General features: G+C 39.5%; 2 protein-coding genes across 2 annotated transcripts; both read right to left on the minus strand.

Moving 5' to 3' along the window:
* Nucleotides 1-2219: 2219 nt before the first annotated feature.
* LOC143851690 (large ribosomal subunit protein eL39) lies at nt 2220-3067 on the minus strand. The gene is made up of 3 exons (XM_077361174.1): nt 2941-3067; nt 2666-2769; nt 2220-2579 (listed from the first exon to the last, which is right to left on the minus strand). The coding sequence occupies exons 1-3, from the start codon at nt 2941-2943 to the stop codon at nt 2531-2533; spliced, it is 156 nt and encodes a 51-aa protein (XP_077217289.1). The 5' UTR covers nt 2944-3067; the 3' UTR covers nt 2220-2530.
* Nucleotides 3068-4687: 1620 nt separating this feature from the next.
* LOC143850838 (putative homogentisate phytyltransferase 1, chloroplastic) lies at nt 4688-21291 on the minus strand. Its single transcript, XM_077360101.1, has 12 exons — nt 20988-21291; nt 18376-18647; nt 18073-18156; nt 17902-17976; nt 17640-17723; nt 15254-15343; nt 8277-8378; nt 8011-8106; nt 6982-7053; nt 6777-6872; nt 5477-5581; nt 4688-4930 (listed from the first exon to the last, which is right to left on the minus strand). The coding sequence occupies exons 1-12, from the start codon at nt 21058-21060 to the stop codon at nt 4889-4891; spliced, it is 1191 nt and encodes a 396-aa protein (XP_077216216.1). The 5' UTR covers nt 21061-21291; the 3' UTR covers nt 4688-4888.
* Nucleotides 21292-22902: the final 1611 nt, after the last annotated feature.

Raw genomic sequence — 22902 nt, forward strand, 5'->3', positions numbered from 1 at the left:
AGCAAACAAACAGGTCAAGTGGGTGTACAACTACAAACAGGCTAGACAAAGCTATTTCACAAGCCAGACACTGACCTTGATAACATTTTTTTTCTGAATCAGGACCTTGATAACACATATTAGCCTTACAAATCAGTTCCCTGCCCAAAGAAATGGTCAAGAATCCTTACTGCGGACTGGCCGCTTTGAAATGTGCGTTGGCGAGACCATAAAGTTCCTGATACAGAGACCATAAGCATCGAGGATTAGAGCCTTCATGACAAAGAAATAAGAGAGTGCCAAATGGAAAGCCTAACATTAAGTATCGAAGATGCATCAATGAGTATCTTGATGCCTTGGATATCTTCCTCGTTTCCAGTTAACCACCTATTAAACCTAGACGACAATGGTGAGGCAACTTGAAGCTTGCCAAATAATCAAGATAAAGAAAAGAATGGTGCAAGTCCTAGTTAACAACTTTCCTCTCGGCTATAAAAAGAAGACAATCTAGAAATGGAAAGTTTCAGACAACATAGAAAATGTTGCAGCCAAGTCTTATCCTCTCCTAGGGTTTTGCTTGAAGCGAAGATCAACTCATTTCATTTAAATCCCTTCTGCCCAGACAAGCATTTGGTGAGAACAAATAGTCCTTCCAATTTAATATGGTTATAGTCCTCTCTGACTCCAGACTATGCAAAGCCCAGCCACCTATACAAATGCCTCAAAACTGTAAGTGGAAGTTCCTCGAGGTGCCTACAAGTCCAAACCTTGCTCCATCAAGAGTTGTGAGAAAGTTGGTTCGTGCGTAATGAAAAGTTTAAGCCTACATAGAAAATGTTGAAGTCAAGTCTTATCCTCTCCTAGGGCTTTGGTTAAAACGAAGATCAACTCATTTCATTTAAATCCCTTCGGGCCAGACAAGCATTTGGTGAGCACAAATGGTCCTTTTCATTTAATATGTTTATAATACTCTCCGACTCCAGATTATGCAAAGCCCAGCCGCCTATACAAATGCCTCAAAACTGTAAGTGAAGTTCCTCGAGATGCCTACAACTCCAAACCTTGGTCCGTCAAGAGTTGTGAGAAAGTTGGTCCGTGCGTTGAACAACAATGGCCACCAAATCTTTCCTGCTTCAACACACCAACATTCAACTGGCTAGCAACAAATTCAGCTGATATCAAGAATAAGATATGGGAAGTCCAACTATAAACATTTGATCAATCTATATTGCGAATTTGGAATAATGAGTTACTTCGTGTCACACCTTCCTAGACACTTTTAGGCACTCGTACTAGATTAAAACTTTAAATCATTTCGCTTGACTTTTTCCATTTCAGCAACTAAAACAGTCCATGTAAGTCAGGGCTAATCATCATAATTACAGTTCAGGGCTTCTTATCACACAAGTATGCCAATGCAATTACAGGATCCAAGTAGTCAGGTGTTATTATACCTAGATACAGAATGAAGAATGTGTGAGTACAGTTTTCATATTTATGTCTAAGTATGGGCAAGAATCCAGGTATCCAGGTATCAATGATTGAGTGTGTGTATGAAGAACACAAACCTTTATCTTTGAGAACTTCACCATTTGAGACTTAATTGATTCCAACAGGAGATCACTTATTTAACTAATATATCATGATGGGCCAAGTATTCTGCTTCAATACTTCTAGAACAAGATGCTTGGCACACCCATATAGTTTACCAGGACAATATAATTTGGATCAGAATTTTTTATTATTCTTTTTTTTATTGATTTTTTTTTTTTGAATCATAGAATCTTTTATTATTCTAAGAACTAATTAGGTATCCGTCAGATCAAGGATGTCTAATAAGATCACAACCATGGAGTTAGGGGATGCCTAAATTAGCAATTTGATTGAATTCGTAGAAGATTTCACATGCCTGCAAAGAAAGCCCAAATAACTTATACCAATGCTGGACTCAACTATAGTGAAATACATTTAGTATCAATTATCAAATATAGCTCTTCTGGAACCCTACAATTATCTTCCACATTTATGTGCACGTTCCTTTCATTCCAAATATTGGAATAGTTTAATAAGTCGCACGTAAGTTTCCCATTGAAGCACAAAACCCAACAAACACAAGTACATCAGTTAACCATCCAATCCATTTCATATTAAGTTTGTGCACATCACCCCCCTTGTTATATTTGCTTGAAACAAGAAAAGGAGGATGAAAAACACTTAAAATTAAACAACAGAGAGTAAAGTAGGGTCTAAGAATAATATTTAAACCTTAGAGAACTCAATATTCTGAAGCATAAGCAATTCTACATCCCACTTCAAAACTCATTTTAGTTAGAATCCACTAAAAGCAAATCTTCACTGCAGTTATAATAAAGACAAACTAAAACTACCATATAATCCATGGTAAAAGTACTACAAAATCAAACATTCCAAAAGCACACATTAAAGTCAAATTACTGGTAAAATCAAAAGGAAACAACACTGCATCGACATGGAATCGTAAAAATAAACCCTAAGCACCTCCCACATCAACAGTTACGCATCGAATATCATCTTAAAATCCAAGCTTCGTCCTTCGCCAATGCCTGCGCTTGGCGTTATACCTGCGAACATTTTTTTTTTAGCAGAATGTTATTAGCCCTAATTTCTCAGAACTTCCTTTAATAGTTTTTTTTAAAAAAACCTTCACCTGATGGTATTGTCGGTTCGCATCCGGATCCAATGAGGGATCGGCCTGTTCTGCCTCATCTTTTTCGCAAGCTTCTTCTTGATGATGAAGGTCTTATGAGACGGCTTCAATCAGACGAACAAAAACAAAACAAAACTGAAAGTTAAAACCCTAAATACGGAACGAGAGCATCCAAAACAAACCATCCTAGGAAGATCTTGAAGAAACCTAGCTAAATATTATATAAAAAAAAGGATTAACAGAAAGACGATAGGGAGGGAGGGGAGATTTTCTACCATTTTCGGCTGCACAGAAAGATAAACCCTAGCACCGGTTTAAAGACGAAGAGGGCAAAGCGAGGGAAAGAAACCCTAAGTTATATTATATATTTATATCTACGACGTCGTACGTGTAGGGTTAGAGAGAGAGAGAGAGAGGTATTTCCCACGTGTAAGTTAAGGATGGGCCATGGTACAAAAGTGATGGTAATTTTGAAAATTTTAGATGGTTAATCGAGTAATGATGATAATTAGATTAAGATAATATTGTCTTAAGTGTATTTATTCCGTTTGATCCGACACTCATTGGATGATTCTACACCGTTGATAAAAGTATTATGAAGAAAGCATCCTAAAATTGGATTTTTTTAACACCTCAATATTAAGAATGAGATCTCCGTTTGGGTTCAAAGTTCAAACCTAACCCAACTGGGTCGCCCAATTATGGCCCATCAGATCAGAGGTCGTGATCACAAAAGCCCATCTACCATATTTAATGGATCATGGCCAGTTTCATTCATCAAGATGAGATTGTCTTCCTAGCTTATCTCCACCCTTACATCCTTGACGCCACTTAAGGCCAACGTTTGGATATCTCATGTTTTTGTATTTGGATTTGGATTTGAGTTTTGGATACAAAATTCATCAATCATCCTCATGCTCATGTTGAGAGAGAGAGTGAGAGAGGGAGGGGGCCACGTTTGGATATCTCATGTTTTTGTATTTGGATTTGGATTTGAGTTTTGGATACAAAATTCATCAATCATCCTCATGCTCATGTTGAGAGAGAGAGAGAGGGACAACGGCATCACTCCGAATGAGGGCCTGGCTGCTGCAAAGGAGCCGAGAGGGTAAAGGTAATTGCCACACATATTGATTTCCAAATAATGTCTTGCCGAACAGATTTGAAAATGGGATTTTTTTTTTCACTGCTGTAGCTGATTTGGAAATCTAAGGATCTATTCCAGTTCCAAATCTCAACTGCAAATGTGAGAAATCCAAATCTAAATCATGTGGGTATCCAAACATGGCCTCAAAGCTCCTACCGAAATAGGAATTTTAACATAATAGTTAGCGAATTGCTAGGCAATTTTGCAGAAAGCCATTTTGGAGCTCACTTTTGTGAGAGAGAAAATCCACCCCCCCATGAATTAAACTAGTGAGACAGAATCTACTAAAAAGTAGCATGTGTGGGGATTCTCTCCTCCAATAATGAGCTGAGAATGGCTCTCATATAATCGGAAAAATAGTTACTTGCTGGTCAACACCCACTGATACAATAGAGCTCAAGGCTCCTACAGGTAGTGTTTGGAAGTGTAAAAGTCTTCGGATGAAATAGATTTTCACAAATATCAGTCTTATGTTGTTTAGATTGGCCAATTTAGACATAAATCTATTTAAGGGTTGAGACATTTAACAGATTATGGGGTAAAAATATTGTCCTGTCCGAATTTAATTTCAATGAAAATTAAAGGGTTGCCTCGAGCAACCGCATTAGGAGCCATCACAAAGTAGGGACTACCTAGAACAACCCAAGTGGAAGCCATCACAGGGTGTGCCGGTGGGGGCATTAGTTGCAGAGTCGTCAATTGTTAGGATCCTAAGACCCTGTTTGTTTTAGATTTTGACAACCGATTGTGAGTCCAATAATCGGTTTCTGATTCACAATCGATTGTCAAAATCTAACACGAACCGGGTATAAGTGGTTCAGGGGCCTAACCCAATGCGTGTTTCATCAGCCTTGGGGCTTTGGTGCATCAGTTACTTAGGTACTTAAAAGTATTTTTGTCATGTCTTTAAATAGTTTTAGTTTGTCTCATTATTTTCTACAAGATCAATGGTCTTGATTGCAAATGCATGTCCCATTGTGGGACCCAAGAATTAACCTTTAGTGTTGATCTTGACGGTACAATCTAGAAATACAATTTCATCGTCGCCGTTTATTTCACTTTGATTTACAGCATCATCATCTCACGAGCGGAATCAGCAGGTACTCTGCATAAAACAGCTGCAAGATACAAAAGAAGAGAGTCGCTGAAACAAAATGTCTCCGGAGAGATAACTAATCAATTTTTAATGTGTTTTTTTTCCTTGATTTTTTAATTTATAGCTCTAATCCCATGTTTGGGAACCACGGATTTTTTTTTTTCAAGGAATACTTTAGCTTACCAAGTGTTGAGATTGGCGTAGGGAGATGGAACAGAAGACGAGAGAATTGAGAGGCCATGAGTGAGGAGACGGTGCAAAGTGGCTGAAAATAAGGAAAATAAAAACTCTATTTTGAGTTGAATTTTTTTTTTCCTTGTTTTTCAGCCATTTCTCAGCTCTCTTCACTCATGCCCAGTTCAATTCTCTCCCTCTTGCACCTTCCTTGGTCTTCTCCTACAACATGATACACTAATATTCCATGGAAAAACCTTTCATGGCTACTAAACCATGGCCTAAGTGAGTCAAACATGCCGAACCCTGAGCCGATTCGGCACAGGGATGTGTCACCAACTTTCTCTCATGGTGCGTAATGTTAAATGTTATGTCAGCTTGGGTCATTTCTTACCATCCAAATAAACATGTAGAAGGATGTTATTGCAGCTTTACTCTCCAAATCAAGAGATTTAGCACGATTCCAGAGAATCGAAGCAAGGATGCCATGGCCCAAAACCTGAAGCAAAGAAGCAAAGCAGTCATATTCCATCCAAAAATTTGAAGTAAACATAAAATAGCTACTACTTATAGCACTATAAAAAGGAATATTGCAACTCATTACCAACTCCAGTAAGGATTGCGCCCACATCTCCATGTGAATAGCACTAAAGCTAGTTTGTATGCAGAATGTTTTGAGTCCAAGTAACCCATTTTGATATTAAGTCAGTAAGTTGTGAGGAGTTGATCTTAGCAGTTGGATGCTGTGATTTAGGTTTATTTAGTTTTGCAAGTATTCTTTGGGAAGTGTTGTGATGGTTGCAAGTTCTGATGTGCATTTCTCGCTTCACTGTTGATAATGTATGTATTATTTAGAGGGAAGAACTCCACTTCACAAAATGTGGGTAATTGAAGTTCACTTGAGATATCACTGTTAAGTTGGTCATATTAGAGAAGAAGATGATAGATAAAGGTAGGGTTTTTTGGTTTGCAGATGGAAAAGCAACGGAGGTCTGATGGTATGTGAAAGAGTCATTAAGTGACAGCTGAACAACACGTGCCAGTTCATGATTTATCTGGAGCATTTTGGTTATTTCCATATATTCAAAGGTGCATCTGCTGTGAAACAACTCTAGAAGGACAGATCTTTGGAGGAGAAATAAACAACCTTATTTTTCCACTTTTCTCTTTTTCTGAAATATATATATATATATATAAAGCAAGGAAGTCCCAAACTACCACTATAATAGTACATATCTTTCTAAGTAACAACATTTATTTTGCAATTTAATTAAAAAAGTATCATTACTTCAAAGCTTGTCGGTTGAAGACTATGGAAAACCTGAGTAATTTTATCAAGCTGCCATGAAAGTGCACAGGATGTTTAAACTATAAAAGGGGTTGGTTGTCTCTCATTATAGAAGTCAGTTTGAAGTTGACTATTGGAAAATCTCAGAGTAGTTTCACCATATATAAAAATTCTCTAGGAGAATCTACATGACACGAAAGTGCACAAAACGTTCAAACTAAGAATGAGTTATTGCTCATGGCCATCGTCCATTGTTCCTTTCTTGTTTTCTTCGTTTTGAATCCTTTTTTCCATTTTAGTTTCATTTCTGGTGCTTCTCAAATAAGAGAGGCCAAAACAAACTCAAGCTGAAGCAGAGGAGACTAAGCTGATATTGAATGAAGTAGCAAAAAGGTTGACTGCACACCGTTATGAATTTGCTCCAAATGGAGGAAGACGACAATCCTAACACCACGGCAACACCATAGGCCATCTGAAGAAGATATACACAAGTCCAGAATACCTGTTCATAGAAAGATTTGATAAGTTAAAGAAAATAAGAAGATTCCATCATCTTAAAACTAGTCTATTTTCCGTTTGAAATAAAGAACCAAAGTTCATTGAGGACTGACCCGCTTTTGGCCAAGATGTACGCTAAAGGACCGAATGCCAAATATCCGATCTCCATCAATATCAGGTATATCCTACATATGAATCCAGTAAAGGATGAACAATGCTTCACAAATTATTTATAATAGAGATATGCTGGATCTTGGACAAAAAAAAAAAAGGTCACGCGTTGTTCACTTGTGCCCAACATAGCATCTATAGAAAAACAAGTATCCAACTTTTTTTATTTGAATGATTGATGAAGTATCTATGATTGACACCCTGATATCAATTTATGATTAAAATATACTAAAACTATGAACCAAGAGTCGATGGTAGCTCTCGATTACTAATATCCACAGTGTAATTCAAATCTGGAATCAAATATCAAGGGAAAATTACTGCCAAAAATTCACACCAGCTAAGCTTTAGTAGATATAAAATATGAAACTTGCAGTGGAAACAAATTTGATCTAGGTTGATTACAACCGTAGATAAAAACCCTTAAAGAATTCTGCAGGAAGCATTTTCTACAAACAGAGAGGAATCCCTAGACCACATTTTTTGTTTTCTCCTTTGCCACCCGGATTTGGTGGGCCATTATAAAATGCTTCAGAATAGATTGAGTCTTTCATAGAACTATCAAGAGGACCATCTTGCAATGGCATAGTGATTTGTTCGGAAAAGAGGGACAATCTTTTTGGCAGCTAGCACCGTTTGCTATCATATGGTATATATGGAAAGAAAAGTTAACTCTTGGGACAGGTATTGAGTATCAATTGTAACGGATAGATCCCACTCAACCAACTACACTACGTTCACATTAAGCAGCTACTTCAACTCCAAGTCATAATTACAAAAATGAAAAAGGACATCACAATCTAAGATAAACCTGCTACTAAGTTATAAAATAAGATGCAGGGCATCTTGCAATTTATATTTAGCCTCGAAACTCAAAATATTGAGCAATGCATAATCAAGAGCTTCACTTTGCTAACATGATGAAGTCCCCAGTTTACATTACCAAAATAAATGAAAGTTAGGAGCTTTACCTTAAATAATGCTATAACAACTGAGAAGAAGCTCATGAAAGCAGTAGCAAATATCAATGGCTTTGAGAAGGCTGCTGGTCTTCTTAGAACAAAGGTCTGGAAAATACATTAAACATGATACATTAGTGATAGAGCTGCGAGGATAAAAGAAATCTATATACATAATAATTGTATCTTAAATTTTAAACAGATAAGAAGCTTCAAATCTTTACAATGGTAGCTTACTTATAAGATAAGGAAAAGCATTTTGACAAGCATAAACAAACCTGCATGTGCAGAAAAAAGGCCAGTTGAACAATCACTGCCCGTACAGCCAGGATGCAGATAGCCGCAACCAAAGCAAATCTCTTCCATCTTAGAAATGGTAGCTGAAACAGTTACCATTGATAAAACATCATTACGGGCACTAATTTTCAAGACTTATAAGCATGTACATTTGATTGTGAATGTATGTATCAAATTATCAATGCATATGGAATGTAAATTGGAACTGAACCCATGATCGCATTGTTCCAAACCTTTCTCATAACATGTGGTTAACTTTGTGTCCTAAAATTACCAATATTAGGATATTTGTGCGGATAAGTATATTATCATCTAAAAATGCATGCATGTTGTATTTAGACTATATTAACATATAGCATGGATTAACACAGAGCACAATCATATTGCCCTCAAGTTAACTTTGGAAAAGATGTGTGCTTCTCTGGAAAATACAAAATGATCTAGTCAATTAATTGGTGAACAAATTTTAGCTCACCCACAAGTCAGAGCAGATGCTTAGACTGATACTCCTCAGAAATGAACTTTAAAAGAGTTGAGTCCTCACAAGAAACAACTTATTCTAAAAAAGGGCAAAGAACAGAGGCTAGAAAGAAAAAAATTTCCAAAAGTAGTTTAAGGGCTTAAAAGACAAAAAACCGCAACAAGTTTTCTAAAGTCTTACTTTCTCAAGGCAAGTGTCACGGGCCAAATATTTGAGCAACGGAATAACCCGTGCGGCGCCCCAACATGCACCGATGCTAGGGCAAGCCTTCAATCGTGCAAGGCTTTAAAGGCCCTACACACCAACACCCCTTGATGCTTCGAATGAGCACACAACTCTAAGCTGTTCAACAGGCTACTTGGCTCAGATCTTGACATGCACTTCTAGATACTCACACTCATGATCAGCCTGCATCACGAGTACATCGAACATAAGGCCTTGGGGCCTAATGCAAAGTCCATCGGGTACGAGGCATGACGATGCCACGCACCAATCCGCCAAGCGCTGGGGCTTGGTCATCCAAGGAGCAAGATGCCCCATGGACTGATCCGCAAGGTGTACTCCTCGCGAGGGCAACCGAAGTCGCCCCGGCACTAACCCATGGAAGACCTAGAGAATGGCCTACCCACAAGACGTACCGCGGTGCAGAAGGGCAAACAGTATAGGTAGCCCCCTGCACCGGTCCGTACGCGCAATACATGTGGGAACCCAACCCTACATGCACTGTCTTTGGCCCCCATCCTCGACCAAAGAAACTGGAGCATCCCTATGGATAGCTCGCAGTCCGCACCTAAAGCTCCCTTAGGGCACGCCTACGAGTTGAAGTATGATTTCCTACTGTGTGCAACAAATGCACAAGTAAGTCCTCTTGCAACCCATGAGCAAGCCACCAAGGCTCCTGCCCACACCTGCTAGGCCTAACGGGGGAGGCAGCAAGTCACGGGGTCAACTCCTCCTATAGAGTTTGGCCAACCAACCAGCTTAGCGGCGAGTGGCGACCAAAGGTGCTATAAACAACGCATTTCCAAGACGCAACGAGACAAGACGGGATGGATTTTAATACCGATTGTGTCCTGAACTGTTTCCCCATGACACTCCCCCACCTGATAACGTCGACGCCCTCGTCGACACTGAACGCTCTGTGAAGCTCAGTTCCACAATAACAATGACTTCTCAATCTTGAAAACAGCTACCACTGGTACTTCGACAATCAGCACATTCTGACTTCTACTGCATACCACACTGCCTCAAGTTCTGCCAATCACTGCTCTATAGCTCTGCTGGAGTTATCTTCAACAACGATGGTTTTCCCGGACTCCATCAAACTAGGCGAAGGTTTTCTGACGGTGCCTACAAACGCTGTGGATGACGTGCCATCACTTTCGGCACGGAAGGTTTTGGCTCACCTACAACCGGATGACGTGCCATCACTTTCGGCACGGAAGGTTTCGGCTCACCTACAACCGGATAACGTGCCATCACTTTCGGCACGGAAGGTTTTGGCTCACCTACAACCGGATAGCGTGCCATCACTTTCGGCACGGAAGGTTTTGGCTCACCTACAACCGGATAACGTGCAATCACTTTCGGCACGGAAGGTTTTGGCTCACCTACAACCGGATAATACGCCATCACTTTCGGCATGGAAGGTTTTGGCTCACCTACAACCAGATAACGTGCCATCACTTTCGGCACGGAAGGTTTTGGCTCACCTACAACCGGTGATGATGGTTCTGAGCACTCCACCAAACTCCATAAGGGCAGAGCGACCAAACTTGAATCCTTCCCTCAAGCAACTCTCAAGTTCCTCCTTAGCTACACTCGAGCTTCCTCTGGAGTGGTCTTCCGAAATGGCCAACTAGCACCGCTTCGTCTCTCCCTGAATGTGCCACCACTTCTGGCACAGCACCTGCCTCACTTTCGGCCAAGTGCAGCACTTGCCACCCGCAAAGTGCAAGCCAACCACGGAGTCCACAAGCACTCCCAAGCAAAGAGACCACCACATCGGTCTCGCCTCCTCCTTGAGGCCAAGAATCCCCTGTTGGGATCAATCAACGTGACGCTTAGTCTTGCCTGCTTCTGTTCAACACTATAGAACTTGATTTGAACAATCAACCCTTATGCCACAAATGGTCTCCTTGGGCACTTGCGGCTAGTACTCACACTGCTAACCACCCAAATATTCCATCATTCAGATTGAGATGTCCTTTCAATTTCGACAAACAAAGAGATTCTAAAGCAGCAAGAAACACACAAACATACCATGTCGACCCATACCAACACAGTCTGCCCATATGCCATCTGAGCTCACCACACTGTCCCATATCAGCACAGCAAACCCATTATCAAATCTAAGCGGCCTTGGCGTTCGTTCCAAGGTCTTTTTGAGAAGAGCATCACGCATGCTCGATTATAATTGTGAACTGCCATAAAAGTACTTCAGTCATTGACCAGCTCTTCATCCTGAGCATGTCTGCTAATTTGTCAAACTGGTTATGCCATCACACTGAGCAAGCAAATTCACTTTGATGAGCGCTTTGGTGCCGACACGTTCAACACCTCATCTGATAGGGGAAGGCTTATGTCAGCAGCCAACCCTTTTTTCATAGCAAGCCCTTAAGGCCATATGCTAACACATCAATGTTTAGCCAACACTGCAACGGAGCATTCACAACTCCCCAACTGCCACTTCCGATCTCACACATCGGTGGGTCACTGAAAGATACCAACCTGTTCGCTGATGGTTGCAGCTCTGACACTGTATCAAGCTTCAGGCAAATCCATTGAGCAATGCTTGAACAAACATTGATGGTACTAATCTTTGCAGGCCATCGCGCCTCTGTTGCGCGACTCAAGTAGAATAAGGGAGAGTCCATTGAAAGGAACATACCCACGCAATTTCAACTCTTCTTCGGCTGACTAATGGACTTTCAAAGTGTTAGATTCAAAGACATCCGCAACTTAGCACTTCCAACTTGGTGTGCTAACATTCAAGCTCTTTCCAACTCCGCCACAACATAAAGCATTTCCCGTTCCTTTGTGCGAAGCAACATGCACTAGAGATGAACTAATCATAGCCGCAGACATTGCAACTATGCCAGCACAGACACCAACTGTATCAGCTCCTTGAAAAACTCTTGATTCACAACCTGCTCTGATCTGGCACTAGATACCATCTGGCACCAATTCTCAAAGCACACTTTGAATACATAGCTTGGACATTCTGCTCTAATACCAACTGTCACGGGCCAAATATTTGAGCAACGGAATAACCCGTGCGGCGCCCCAACATGCACCGATGCTAGGGCAAGCCTTCAATCGTGCAAGGCTGTAAAGGCCCTACACGCCAACACCCCTTGATGCTTCGAATGAGCACACAACTCTAAGCTGTTCAACAGGCTACTTGGCTCAGATCTTGACATGCACTTCTAGATAGCCACACTCATGATCAGCCTGCATCACGAGTACATCGAACATAAGGCCTTGGGGCCTAATGCAAAGTCCATCGGGTACGAGGCATGACGATGCCACGCACCAATCCGCCAAGCGCTGGGGCTTGGTCATCCAAGGAGCAAGATGCCCCATGGACTGATCCGCAAGGTGTACTCCTCGCGAGGGCAACCGAAGTCGCCCCGGCACTAACCCATGGAAGACCTAGAGAATGGCCTACCCACAAGACGTACCGCGGTGCAGAAGGGCAAACAGTATAGGTAGCCCCCTGCACCGGTCCGTACGCGCAATACATGTGGGAACCCAACCCTACATGCACTGTCTTTGGCCCCCATCCTCGACCAAAGAAACTGGAGCATCCCTATGGATAGCTCGCAGTCCGCACCCAAAGCTCCCTTAGGGCACGCCTACGAGTTGAAGTATGATTTCCTACTGTGTGCAACAAATGCACAAGTAAGTCCTCTTGCAACCCATGAGCAAGCCACCAAGGCTCCTGCCCACACCTGCTGGGCCTAACGGGGGAGGAGTCAGCAAGTCACGGGGTCAACTCCTCCTATAGAGTTTGGCCAACCAACCAGCTTAGCGGCGAGTGGCGACCAAAGGTGCTATAAACAACGCATTTCCAAGACGCAACGAGACAAGACGGGATGGATTTTAATACCGGTTGTGTCCTGAACTGTTTCCCCGTGACACAAGGCATGCTCCTCGAGTGGCGAGGATTGAATCATGGTCTACCTATAATTTATTGTAAGCAAAAGAGAAAATTACAGAAAAATATGGATACATAGAGACAAATGTGGAGAAGTGGCATAATTTGTAAAATGTGTTTTTCCTATCTAGAATGATTATTTGCTTATGACCATCGTACAGGTTAAAGCCCGCCGAAACCAACATGAAACAACCAACTGTTTCCATTTCCTTCTCCACTGAAATGATACCGAATCCGAAATGTATATCGAAATCAAAATCACAAGTGCACTATTGGTATACTATATCGGTACATGTTACATAATTATATTTATAGGAATTGCATGTGAAATATGGTGTATGTACTATGTATACAAATTTATATGAATTACAACAGACATGCGTGACAATGCAAGTAGGTGTTTGATGTTTTTAAACCATTATAGATGTCTGTCTTGCTTATGTGATGATTTTTAAGCGTGAATTTGTGTTTATTCCAGCATTTCCTGAAGTAAATTCTATCATTTGCATATGTTTCCATATGTTTCTGTGATTTTATAAGATTTCCAACGAACAAAGAATAGGAATCTGGATACAACCAGCATAAAACCAAAACATAGACATTGAAAGATAGACACATGCGGAGAACTACAAATAATAAATGACTGTATCAAAAGAAATCACTAGCAGTGGACCTGCCATTGCAGAAATCACCATTGGAGTCCTTTATGTATTCCAAATGTATTGAATCTTCATCACCTTCAGTTCCGTGAATACATTTGCCTTTACACGTAGACATTCGACATTCTCTCGCTCATCACCAAAAAGGATCATATTTAGTGTAACTTGATACCTCTCTACAATCATGTCATATCTCTTCCTCGTAATCATTTTAAAAATGACAACACCAGTGAAGTTAGCTTCTGTTGCTCAAAACCTGAACAAAAAATATGGGCCCTACATACTTAGTTGTCCATAAGTATATTTACTCTTTTGCCCACAATATCATGTGAATTTACTATTTTAAGGCTATTTTAATCCCATTTCATCCTAACTATTTTCATAACGTTTAATTATTCAATCTGTTTTAAGAGTGTGTTAATGAGTGCACGGATTTGTAATCAACCAATTATTTGCCGATTTTGACCATTAACTAGGGGACCCTTACAGGGATTTGGACGATAAGATGAGCTTCTCTTTTTTCGAAAGACATGGAAGCAAAAGATCAGAGCCCTTTTTTCTTTTCTGTAAGTCATTTTCTATGCTATTGCATGAGGTTCTATTATTGTGTCCTTGGCTTTTCTAGTGGAAAACAATCAAACATATTTGCAGTACAGAAGGTTTTGTGAAAGCACACTACCTAAGGCATCAGATCATTGTATCTCGGAGGCAGCTCGTCGTGGAGCCCATCTGCAGCAAAGATTACTATCTGTGTGTGTGCGTGGGTGGGTGGACGAGTGGGTGGGTGGGCGGGGAGGGGGCAAGGTTTTAAATCTCGGTTTCGGTTTCGGTCATCACCGAAACCGAAACGTTTCGGTTTCAGTACGAAATTTCGGACAAAATCTTGTAGAAATTTCCGAAACGTTTCACCGAAATTTCCGAAATTTCCGAAACTTCACCGAAATTTTACCGAAACGAAACGTTTCGGCGAAGTTTGGTACTTTTCCGACTCACTGTGAATTTTGTTTCGTTTTCCACCGAAACCGAAATATTTCGGCCGAAATTTAAAACCATGAGAGGGTGGGGGGGAGCAATTTTGCCTTATTGGTAGCATGTTTTGACGTTTGACAAATGGGTCAATTGAGCTAATATGTTTACCTCTTCCTACATTTTAGTAATTTCAATAACAGGTTATCAAGGACTTCTCTAGTAGTACGAATTAATTGAGTACTGGTTATTGGTCCTCTCAATTCAAAGCATAGATATCTATAGGCGTGAAAATTTAGGTCAGATTCTGAGGTTAAAAAGTTTCTTCTTCAACTAAAACACTGAAATTCACAATGACTTCTCAGCATGGAGAAAATGAGACGAGGTAGGCACCTTCTGAAATGCAGAAATATGGGCGCATGAAAAATAAAGGCATGGAGAAAATGAGACGAGGTACTCACCTACTGAAATGCAGAAATATGGGCACATGGAAAATAAAGATAATCTAGGTGTAAGAATAAAAGATTCCCTGAATGATCCATCCAGTCGCTACTGTATGTCGATATGTTTCTTGCAAACATATCGAGGAATAGAGTTGAAGATGATAAAACTATGAGTAAAAACACATGCTAAGAAGTTCAATTATAAGAAAACTAAAGTAGAAGGCTCATAAGAAAAATTGACAAAACTTACATCGAATGAATATGCAGTACCAAGTATAAAGCTGATGAAAAGGGCCCAAAATAGTGGCCAAGAACGAGCAACCCATGCAATGAAAAAGCTCTGCAATGGAAATATATTGATAAGTACTCTGGCAAGTATTTTGCATCATATTCATATTGTTTATAAGTTTCTAGTCAGAAGTGATAAGATGATTATGTGGATGGAAGGTTGTGTGGGGAAGAACAAACATAAAAAGTGTTTATCTGTACGATACTACATAAGTCCCCTCATAATAGAATAGTAACATAAAGAGCATCATCATATGATCATAAAGTGGATATTAACCATTTTTATGATTCGCAGCAAACTAAGTAAATTTTCCCATGTCATTTCTGGCCATACTTCTAAAGATAAAACCCAGTAAAACCCAACCTAAAAATGGCATGCAGCAACAAGAAACCAATATGGTCTTTCAGTTGTTGTATGGTTAACTGCTAATTGACGATTACATTTATGGGACATTAGAATAATAGACATTCTGGAACGCTTTCCTACTCGTGCAAATGACATTGCATGCTTTTACAAAGGCAAATAACGAAGGACTCGAGTTGGTTAAAAGGATCAATCTGGAGCAAAATGCTAATATAGCCTTATCATCATGGACATATGAAGTGAATCCTCACTTGGTAAGTCTTTGTATATTTGTAAGGATATACCACTAGTAACCACTGCATTGGATAACTGGACATGTATTGCCACTTTCATGCACCACTACCACAAGCCTGTCCACACCTCCATATATGTTATAGTTGAGAAAGTGTATGAAAGAAAACAACCCCCTAGCAGATTTTTTTTTTTTTAATGGTTAGAAGACATTTGAAGAATCTTTTATCACTTTCTAAGTGCTGTTGGAAATATAAGCTTCAGGTTCAGATCCTATAGGTTGCTCTGATGTAGCATTCACACGGCATTGCTTATGGGGATTTCAGGTAAAATGAAGCTTTTCCGTCAACCCTAGCAAATTATTCTAGATGAGAAAACTGTATTGACTCATTTTGATGTAATATATGAGTAGTACGTTAATTTGCACATGAAAAAAAAAAAAAAAACTTTCTCTCAACTTCCAAACTAAATTTTTTAAGAAAACACTTAAAAAAGTTATAAGGTGACTTATTAGAAATATGATGGCAAATAACAAATCATCTAATTTTCTGAGAAAAAGGGAAACCAAGTCAATGAAGAACATAAGAAATGATTAATCCCATAGGGATCCCCTTGATAGGAAACATGCTAACCTGAATAATTGTGAAATGGTTGTTTCTCCTTAAGTTCTTATATTCTTGTGATTTTGGGGCTGGGTGTACTGGCTCAACAGATCAAGAGTCCCAGTCGTTTTACACATGTGCCACATCTACAATGTAGATGGTAGGGACTGTAAATCACGAAATCCACTGTGAGTGTAGGACTCCCGTTGTAAATGATAGGATAATAAAACGTCAATGTGGGAACTTGGGATATGTAGTCAGTCTCCATTTGTACTGCAAAGTGCATATCAAGGGTTCCCTAAAGATTTCTTGTTTCCCATCATTTAAAAAAAGGTGCCTTCTAGTTTTCCTTATACATAATTGTTTTGTTCCCATTATTTCTTGTTTTCCTTATACATAATCGCCTAAGATTGTTCAAGATTGGTTCCCCCTGCGCTAAGGTCTCTAAAGCCAAACTTCGATGGTTCAAGCTCGGGGAATACTGATCCTTTTGGCATTCGGGGGGTCCTTAGGGACGACCAGGGTTCTGTGATTTGAGCATTCTCAGGTCCATTAGGTGTAACCGATGCTACTGAAGCTGAAGTCCGAGCGGTGCACCAAGGAATAAGGCTTCTTGACAATATTGATCTCACAAAAGTGGTGATTGAAGGGGACTCTCTAGATGTGATTAGATGGCTCAGGGTTCCCATTTGTTTCCCTGTAGATTTGCAGCTTTCTTTGATGAGATTTTCGATAGGCTAGACGACGCTTCAGTATCTTTTCTTCATGGCGGACGGCTAACGAAGCTGCTAATAGACTAGTTAGAGCGGGTGCTCATAGGGCGGAGTTGAACTTGTTTGATTTCCTTTTTTTGAATGGTAGTTGTTTGATTTCCTTCCCCCCTAACTTTTTCTTTTTTTCTCTATATGTATTTTTTTTTCCTTTATTCATTGATTCGTTGTAAAGACATCCTCAGTCTTTTTTCTTGGAATGAATCTTTTACCATTCAAAAAAAAAAAAAAAAAAATCCCCTGCAACTATGGTCATAACACTTGATTTGAACCCTCAAAGAAACTTTAGTTATTTTCTGGAAAACTAGATGCAAGTCACTGAATCACAAGCTTCTTTCACAAACACATACAGCTTAACCAAACACTTTTTATCTAACATACCATAACGGCAAAGGCTGAAACAACGATAGTGCCAGTCCTGACAGAATATTCTCCTGATGCGAGTGGAAGATCTGGCTTGTTAACCTGAAGGGAAAAGACAGATTATTTATTTATGATTAGATTCCACAAGTAAAAGAGATTTAGAAGACAAAGAAAAGTCATCATGCCAAGATACCTAAAGTTCAGGATATGCCTACAAAGAATAGCACACATAAAACATGCTTAAAGACATCCAAATAAAGTATTCTGAAGGGATAGTTACCTTGTCTATTTCTATGTCAAACAGTTGATTTAATCCAACGATGTAAATATTCATGAAAAGTGCAGCCACCACAGCCTACAAATGGTGATAAGCTTCATCAGATGAGGCAATTAACGATAATTTTTCAAAATATAAAGGGAAATTCCAACTGAAAACAATTCAGAGCATCACCTCCAACAGTCCAGTGAGAAACACAGGAGAAAGATCCGACATGCTTTCAACAGCAAGTAAAGAAACTGAGATAATGCTCAATGCCTGATCAGAAATAAGTTTTATAAGCATGATTCTTATTTCAGGGGATAGAGAAAATACCAGTACAGCTACCATTCAGGAAAAAAAGAAAAAACAAAGAAACTACCAGTATAGCTTCAATAAATCCTAGTCAGTAATAATATAAACATCTGAGGCATGGTTGAAAATCCAGGCAGAAGACAGCATTTATTTAGGAAAATGTCCTCTCAAAGTCAAACTTACTGTGCCTATAATTGTGTGGGGCCGCGAAAACCGGTAGAAGACATTTGAAGAATCTTTTATCGCTTTCCAAGTGTTGTTGGAAATATAAGCTTCAGGTTCAGATCCTAAAGATTGCTCTGATGTAGCATTCACACGGCATTGCTTGTGGGATTTCTGGTAAAATGAAGCTTTTCTGTCAATGTTTTCGGCACGATGATTAGAGAGACATCCTTGCCACATTCCAATGCGGCACCTGCCTATAATATTGCATGCGCTGCGATTTGAAATTTGAACTGATACAGAAAAAAAAAAAAAAAAACTGTCAATCCCAGAGATTGAGACATTATAAGATTGTGATTGTGAAGACAAAGATGACCAAGATATTGGATGCGATACATATGATACATCCATGCTCAAATATCGCCTCACTAATTTATCAATTGGGAAGAGGAGGGAGGGGGATACAAATTTCCCCCACACAATTGATAAAAATAACCAAGCTTACAACAAATTTTTGGTTACATGGCTAAAATAAATAAATAAATGAAAATGGGCTAAAATATAAAAATTGTCCACTTGTTCTTCAAATGTGAGCAGATAAGTTCTCAGATGACTTGGGCATCATCAAGTATATAATTCCTCATAAGAGTTAATCTAATTATATGGTACAGAATCTACAGGCATGTGAAAGACAAAAAAGTGCCTATAATTTAAGAACAAAGAATTCTATAAAGAGAAATGACATAATTACACATCTCATGCACCAACTAAAGCTAGGTTGATGCTTTCTGCTAATAGGTCAAATGAGATAAAGCTACAATCATTCCTTGAGCCATTCTGTGGAAGATGAGGACGTGCACTCCCTAGTTTATTTAGTTCACCTTACCACGTAAGGCATGGCACCTTTTCTTTATCTATTGACTCTGCCAAAACTTGGCAATATGTGCATGTAGCATTCTATCACATTGGGAATGACAAAGGTAGATGATACATGCTTTTCTCTTTGCTTTTAAGGGTCATATGGATGTCCATCCAAGTTTCTAAGAAACTTTCAAGCTCTATTATGTGCACCATCTGTTGAGAAATCTGCCAGGAAAATCCTATCCTATCCGATCGTGCACAAAAAATGCGGAAAAGTAAAAATAAATAAAAACCACAATATGAACACCAAGATTTTACTTGGTTCGGCCAAGATGCCTACATCCACGGGCAAGAACACTATCTTCCACTATGAGAAAACAAAATACAGGGATTACAATGCATTTAATACGAAACCCACAAGCCCGCAACCCTTTCCTTGCTTCTCAAACAAAATCGTAAACAAGCGAACCCGAGAAAAAACCCGAGACAAGAGGAACCCGAGAAAAAAATACCCACGAAAAAACCTCCCTCCCTCCTCACACCCAAGCCTCTCTTGCTACCACTCTCTTTGATTGTTCAAGAGAGTCTTAATACCATAGGTTTTTCAAAAAACCAAAAAAACTTGCCTTTCTTGTTTTTTGCCTTCCCACCACAAGTCATGGGAAATAAGGCAACTTTCCCAACAATCTCCACATTACTTATTCCCAACCACTAAAGATATTTTGTTGATGTTGCCACCGGTTTGCTGTCGTTGCAAAACACAATTGGTCTTCCGAAGTACCAGCTACACACCATCGAATCACCTCGGTTCTGACTCCAACTGACTTGATCAACACAGTCAATGCATATGTGTAGCCGTCAACCCGTTGACTCACCCAGTCAACCTTGGAGAGGGATCGCAATCCATCCTCCCCATTGCAGGTGCCGTCACCTTCTCTCCATCGTCTGCAACCTGAAAACCCGTCTCTGCACTAACTGCGAAAGTGACCCTATGCGTGCATGCTGTACCATGCTGTTTCCAACTAGCTATCGAGATCTTAGGAACTCTAGTGGAGAAGCCAAATACAGAGCTATGGCTCACACGGCATGTGAGTTAACTTGGCTGAACAATTTCACGGTTTTGTGACAACCAGATGGTCATTCATAACTCTATTGATCCCATTTTTCATGAACAAACAAAACATATTGAAGTGGACTTTATCACTTTGTAAGACAAAAAGGCTGTTTCCAATGAGATAGCACCCCTTTCCTAAAGTCTGAAGATCAACCTGCAGACATCTCTACTAAATCGATTAGAAGAGATTGAATTCAATGGTTTCTATCCAAACTGGGCATGGTCGACATTGTCATTTATGCTCCATCTTGAGGGGGGGTATTGACAATTTTGTATTCTCATATTGTGCATAGGGGCATATTTGTCATGTTATTTTAGTTGTATCAACTAAATAAAAACCCTAAGATGAAATGAAAGGGGGTAAGCTTTCTTTCTTCCCAAATGGTTTGTGTGCTCCTTTTCTCCTCCTCTTACATTTGTTATCTCTAAAATATCTAGTTATAATCGAAATGTTTGAAGGAAAAAAGAAAATAAAACAAATGGGCTTTTGGGTATCAAAAAGAGAAAGCCAAGCAGAAGCAAAACCACAAATTTAACCTCGATCAATGAAAAAAAATCAATCTCACTTGGGTACCAAACAGAAGAAAGTAGAAAAAAAAATGTGCCCAGATAGTATAAAGTTGCGGAGACTGAATTTTTGCAAACTTGAAACTCATACCTTTTGGAACTGACGGAATAATACGTGCAAGGCGTGAAGGCCCGGGAGAAAGTCGAAAGAAGAGAGAATCCATGGAGTCGAAGAAAATAATACTAGAAGTCTATAACTGACAAATTCCAACTCGTCCCTCCAATTTTTCTCTCTGTTTCAACGTACGGAGTAGTACGGCGCTTGGAAGAGAGACGTAATTAATCTCTCGTCCGGAGAGGTAACCAACAACAGAAATATAGGAGAAGAAGAAGATTATTTTTCATTAATTGATATGCTTAGTAAAAGATCTCTTCTAGAGCACTTTCCTACTTAAAAGAGAATCGTAAGAAAGCTAAATAAAAAAATAGCTAATAACAATGAACATTCTTACTAAATCTCTAAATATTAAATAATTATTAAATAGTAACTAATAGATATTAGAGAAAACGGTTTCTACACCCATGTGTAAATAAGTTATCTACACACTAGCTTAAAATACGGTGGGGGGCCATATTATTTGGGTGATCCAAACCATTCATTTTTAAGGCCCTTACATAGATAGGGTGTCCACAAAAAATCAGATTCATAGGATCATCCTAACCATTCGAACTGTGGAGGCAAAAATTGGACTAATTTGTGAAGGTTTAAAGACATCCATTTTACCTCCACAAATTGTGGGGTTGGGATGGTCTTATGGATCTGATTTTTTGTAGACACCCTATCTATGTGAGGGCCTTTAAAATGGATGGCTTGGACCACCCAAACAATGTGGGCCCCCACTGTATTTTAAGCTAATGTGTAGAGAACTCTACACATATGTGTAGGAATCGTTTTCTCTAGATATTATTAGAGGATTAAATAATAACTAGCATATTATTGCTAATTATTAAATAAGATCATATCAATTCCCTTCTCCTTCAAAATGACCTTGTCCTCAAGGTCTAAATTTTGGAAATTGTTGCTGAACTGGTGAGGAAGGCCATTGTTACTACCAAAATGAGGTTTTGGACCTGGCGGAGAAGGCAGTAGATCTGGTGTAGGAGGGGGTCAAGGACGACAAATAATAGCATCAACTGATTCCTCTTGTAGCCCAGCCAACTCAATGGCTTGATCAAGAGTTGTAGGTTTGTGTAATTGCACACCTGGTCGAATCTCATCTGTAAGTCCCGCAAAGAACGCACTTACAAAAAATTGATCAGGAAGATCTTTAGTTTTATTGGACAAATTTTCAAAACGTTCATGATATGCTGTAATCGTCCCATTATGTTGAAGCCTCAAATCAATCTTCGTATAGCCCGCAAATTGATCAGGAAGATCATCACCCGCAAATTTAGGAAAATCAATCTTCGCATAGCATGGTTGAAAAGTATCTTAAGGAGGAGCCGAGATTCGTGGAAAAACAACCTCATTCTGATCAATAATGTTGCCTTCAATTTCTGAATCGGTGGGTACGGTCGGAATGGTAGGCGCTCCCAAGCGCCGTAGAATTTCTATAAACTGAGTTGTAGTTGAAGCCTTAAATCGAGCAACAGCATCCTGCAACTTCGTGAGCTCTTTCGAATGATGAGAGGCGGATTCTTGCAGTTTAGAAATAGCGGTAGATTGGAGTTTCAATTCCGCCTCAATTTGTTTAAGTCTAGTTCCATCTGCCATGATTATTGATATGAAAGCCGAAGATCGTCGGCTCTGATACCACTTAGTACGGAGCTTGGAAGAGAGACTTAATTAATCTCGCGTCCGGGGAGATAACCTCAAGAACAACAGAAGTATAGGAAAAGAAAAAGATTATTTTTCATTCATTGATATCTTGAAAATGACAATTACATGCTTAATAAAAGATCTCTTCTACAACACTTTCCCACTAAAAGGGAATCGTAATAAAGCTAAATAAAGAAATATCTAATAACAATGAAGATTCTTACTAAATCTCTAAATATTAAATAAT

The sequence above is a fragment of the Tasmannia lanceolata genome, unplaced genomic scaffold (genome assembly GCF_043159265.1).
Source record: "Tasmannia lanceolata isolate RefF3 unplaced genomic scaffold, GAP_Taslan_0.1 ptg000018l, whole genome shotgun sequence".
NCBI classification, from domain to species: Eukaryota; Viridiplantae; Streptophyta; class Magnoliopsida; order Canellales; family Winteraceae; genus Tasmannia; species Tasmannia lanceolata.

Coding starts and splice junctions, on each gene's coding strand:
- LOC143851690 (XM_077361174.1), bottom strand. Junction 2,580..2,665: donor CGAACCGACAATACCATCAG/GTGAAGGTTTTT, acceptor AAATGTTCGCAG/GTATAACGCCAAGCGCAGGC.
- LOC143850838 (XM_077360101.1), bottom strand. CDS start 21,060: ATGGATTCTCTCTTCTTTCGACTTTCTCCCGGGCCTTCACGCCTTGCA. Junction 8,379..15,253: donor GTACTGCATATTCATTCGAT/GTAAGTTTTGTC, acceptor TAACTGTTTCAG/CTACCATTTCTAAGATGGAA. Junction 4,931..5,476: donor TCTACATGTTTATTTGGATG/GTAAGAAATGAC, acceptor TGTATCTTGCAG/CTGTTTTATGCAGAGTACCT.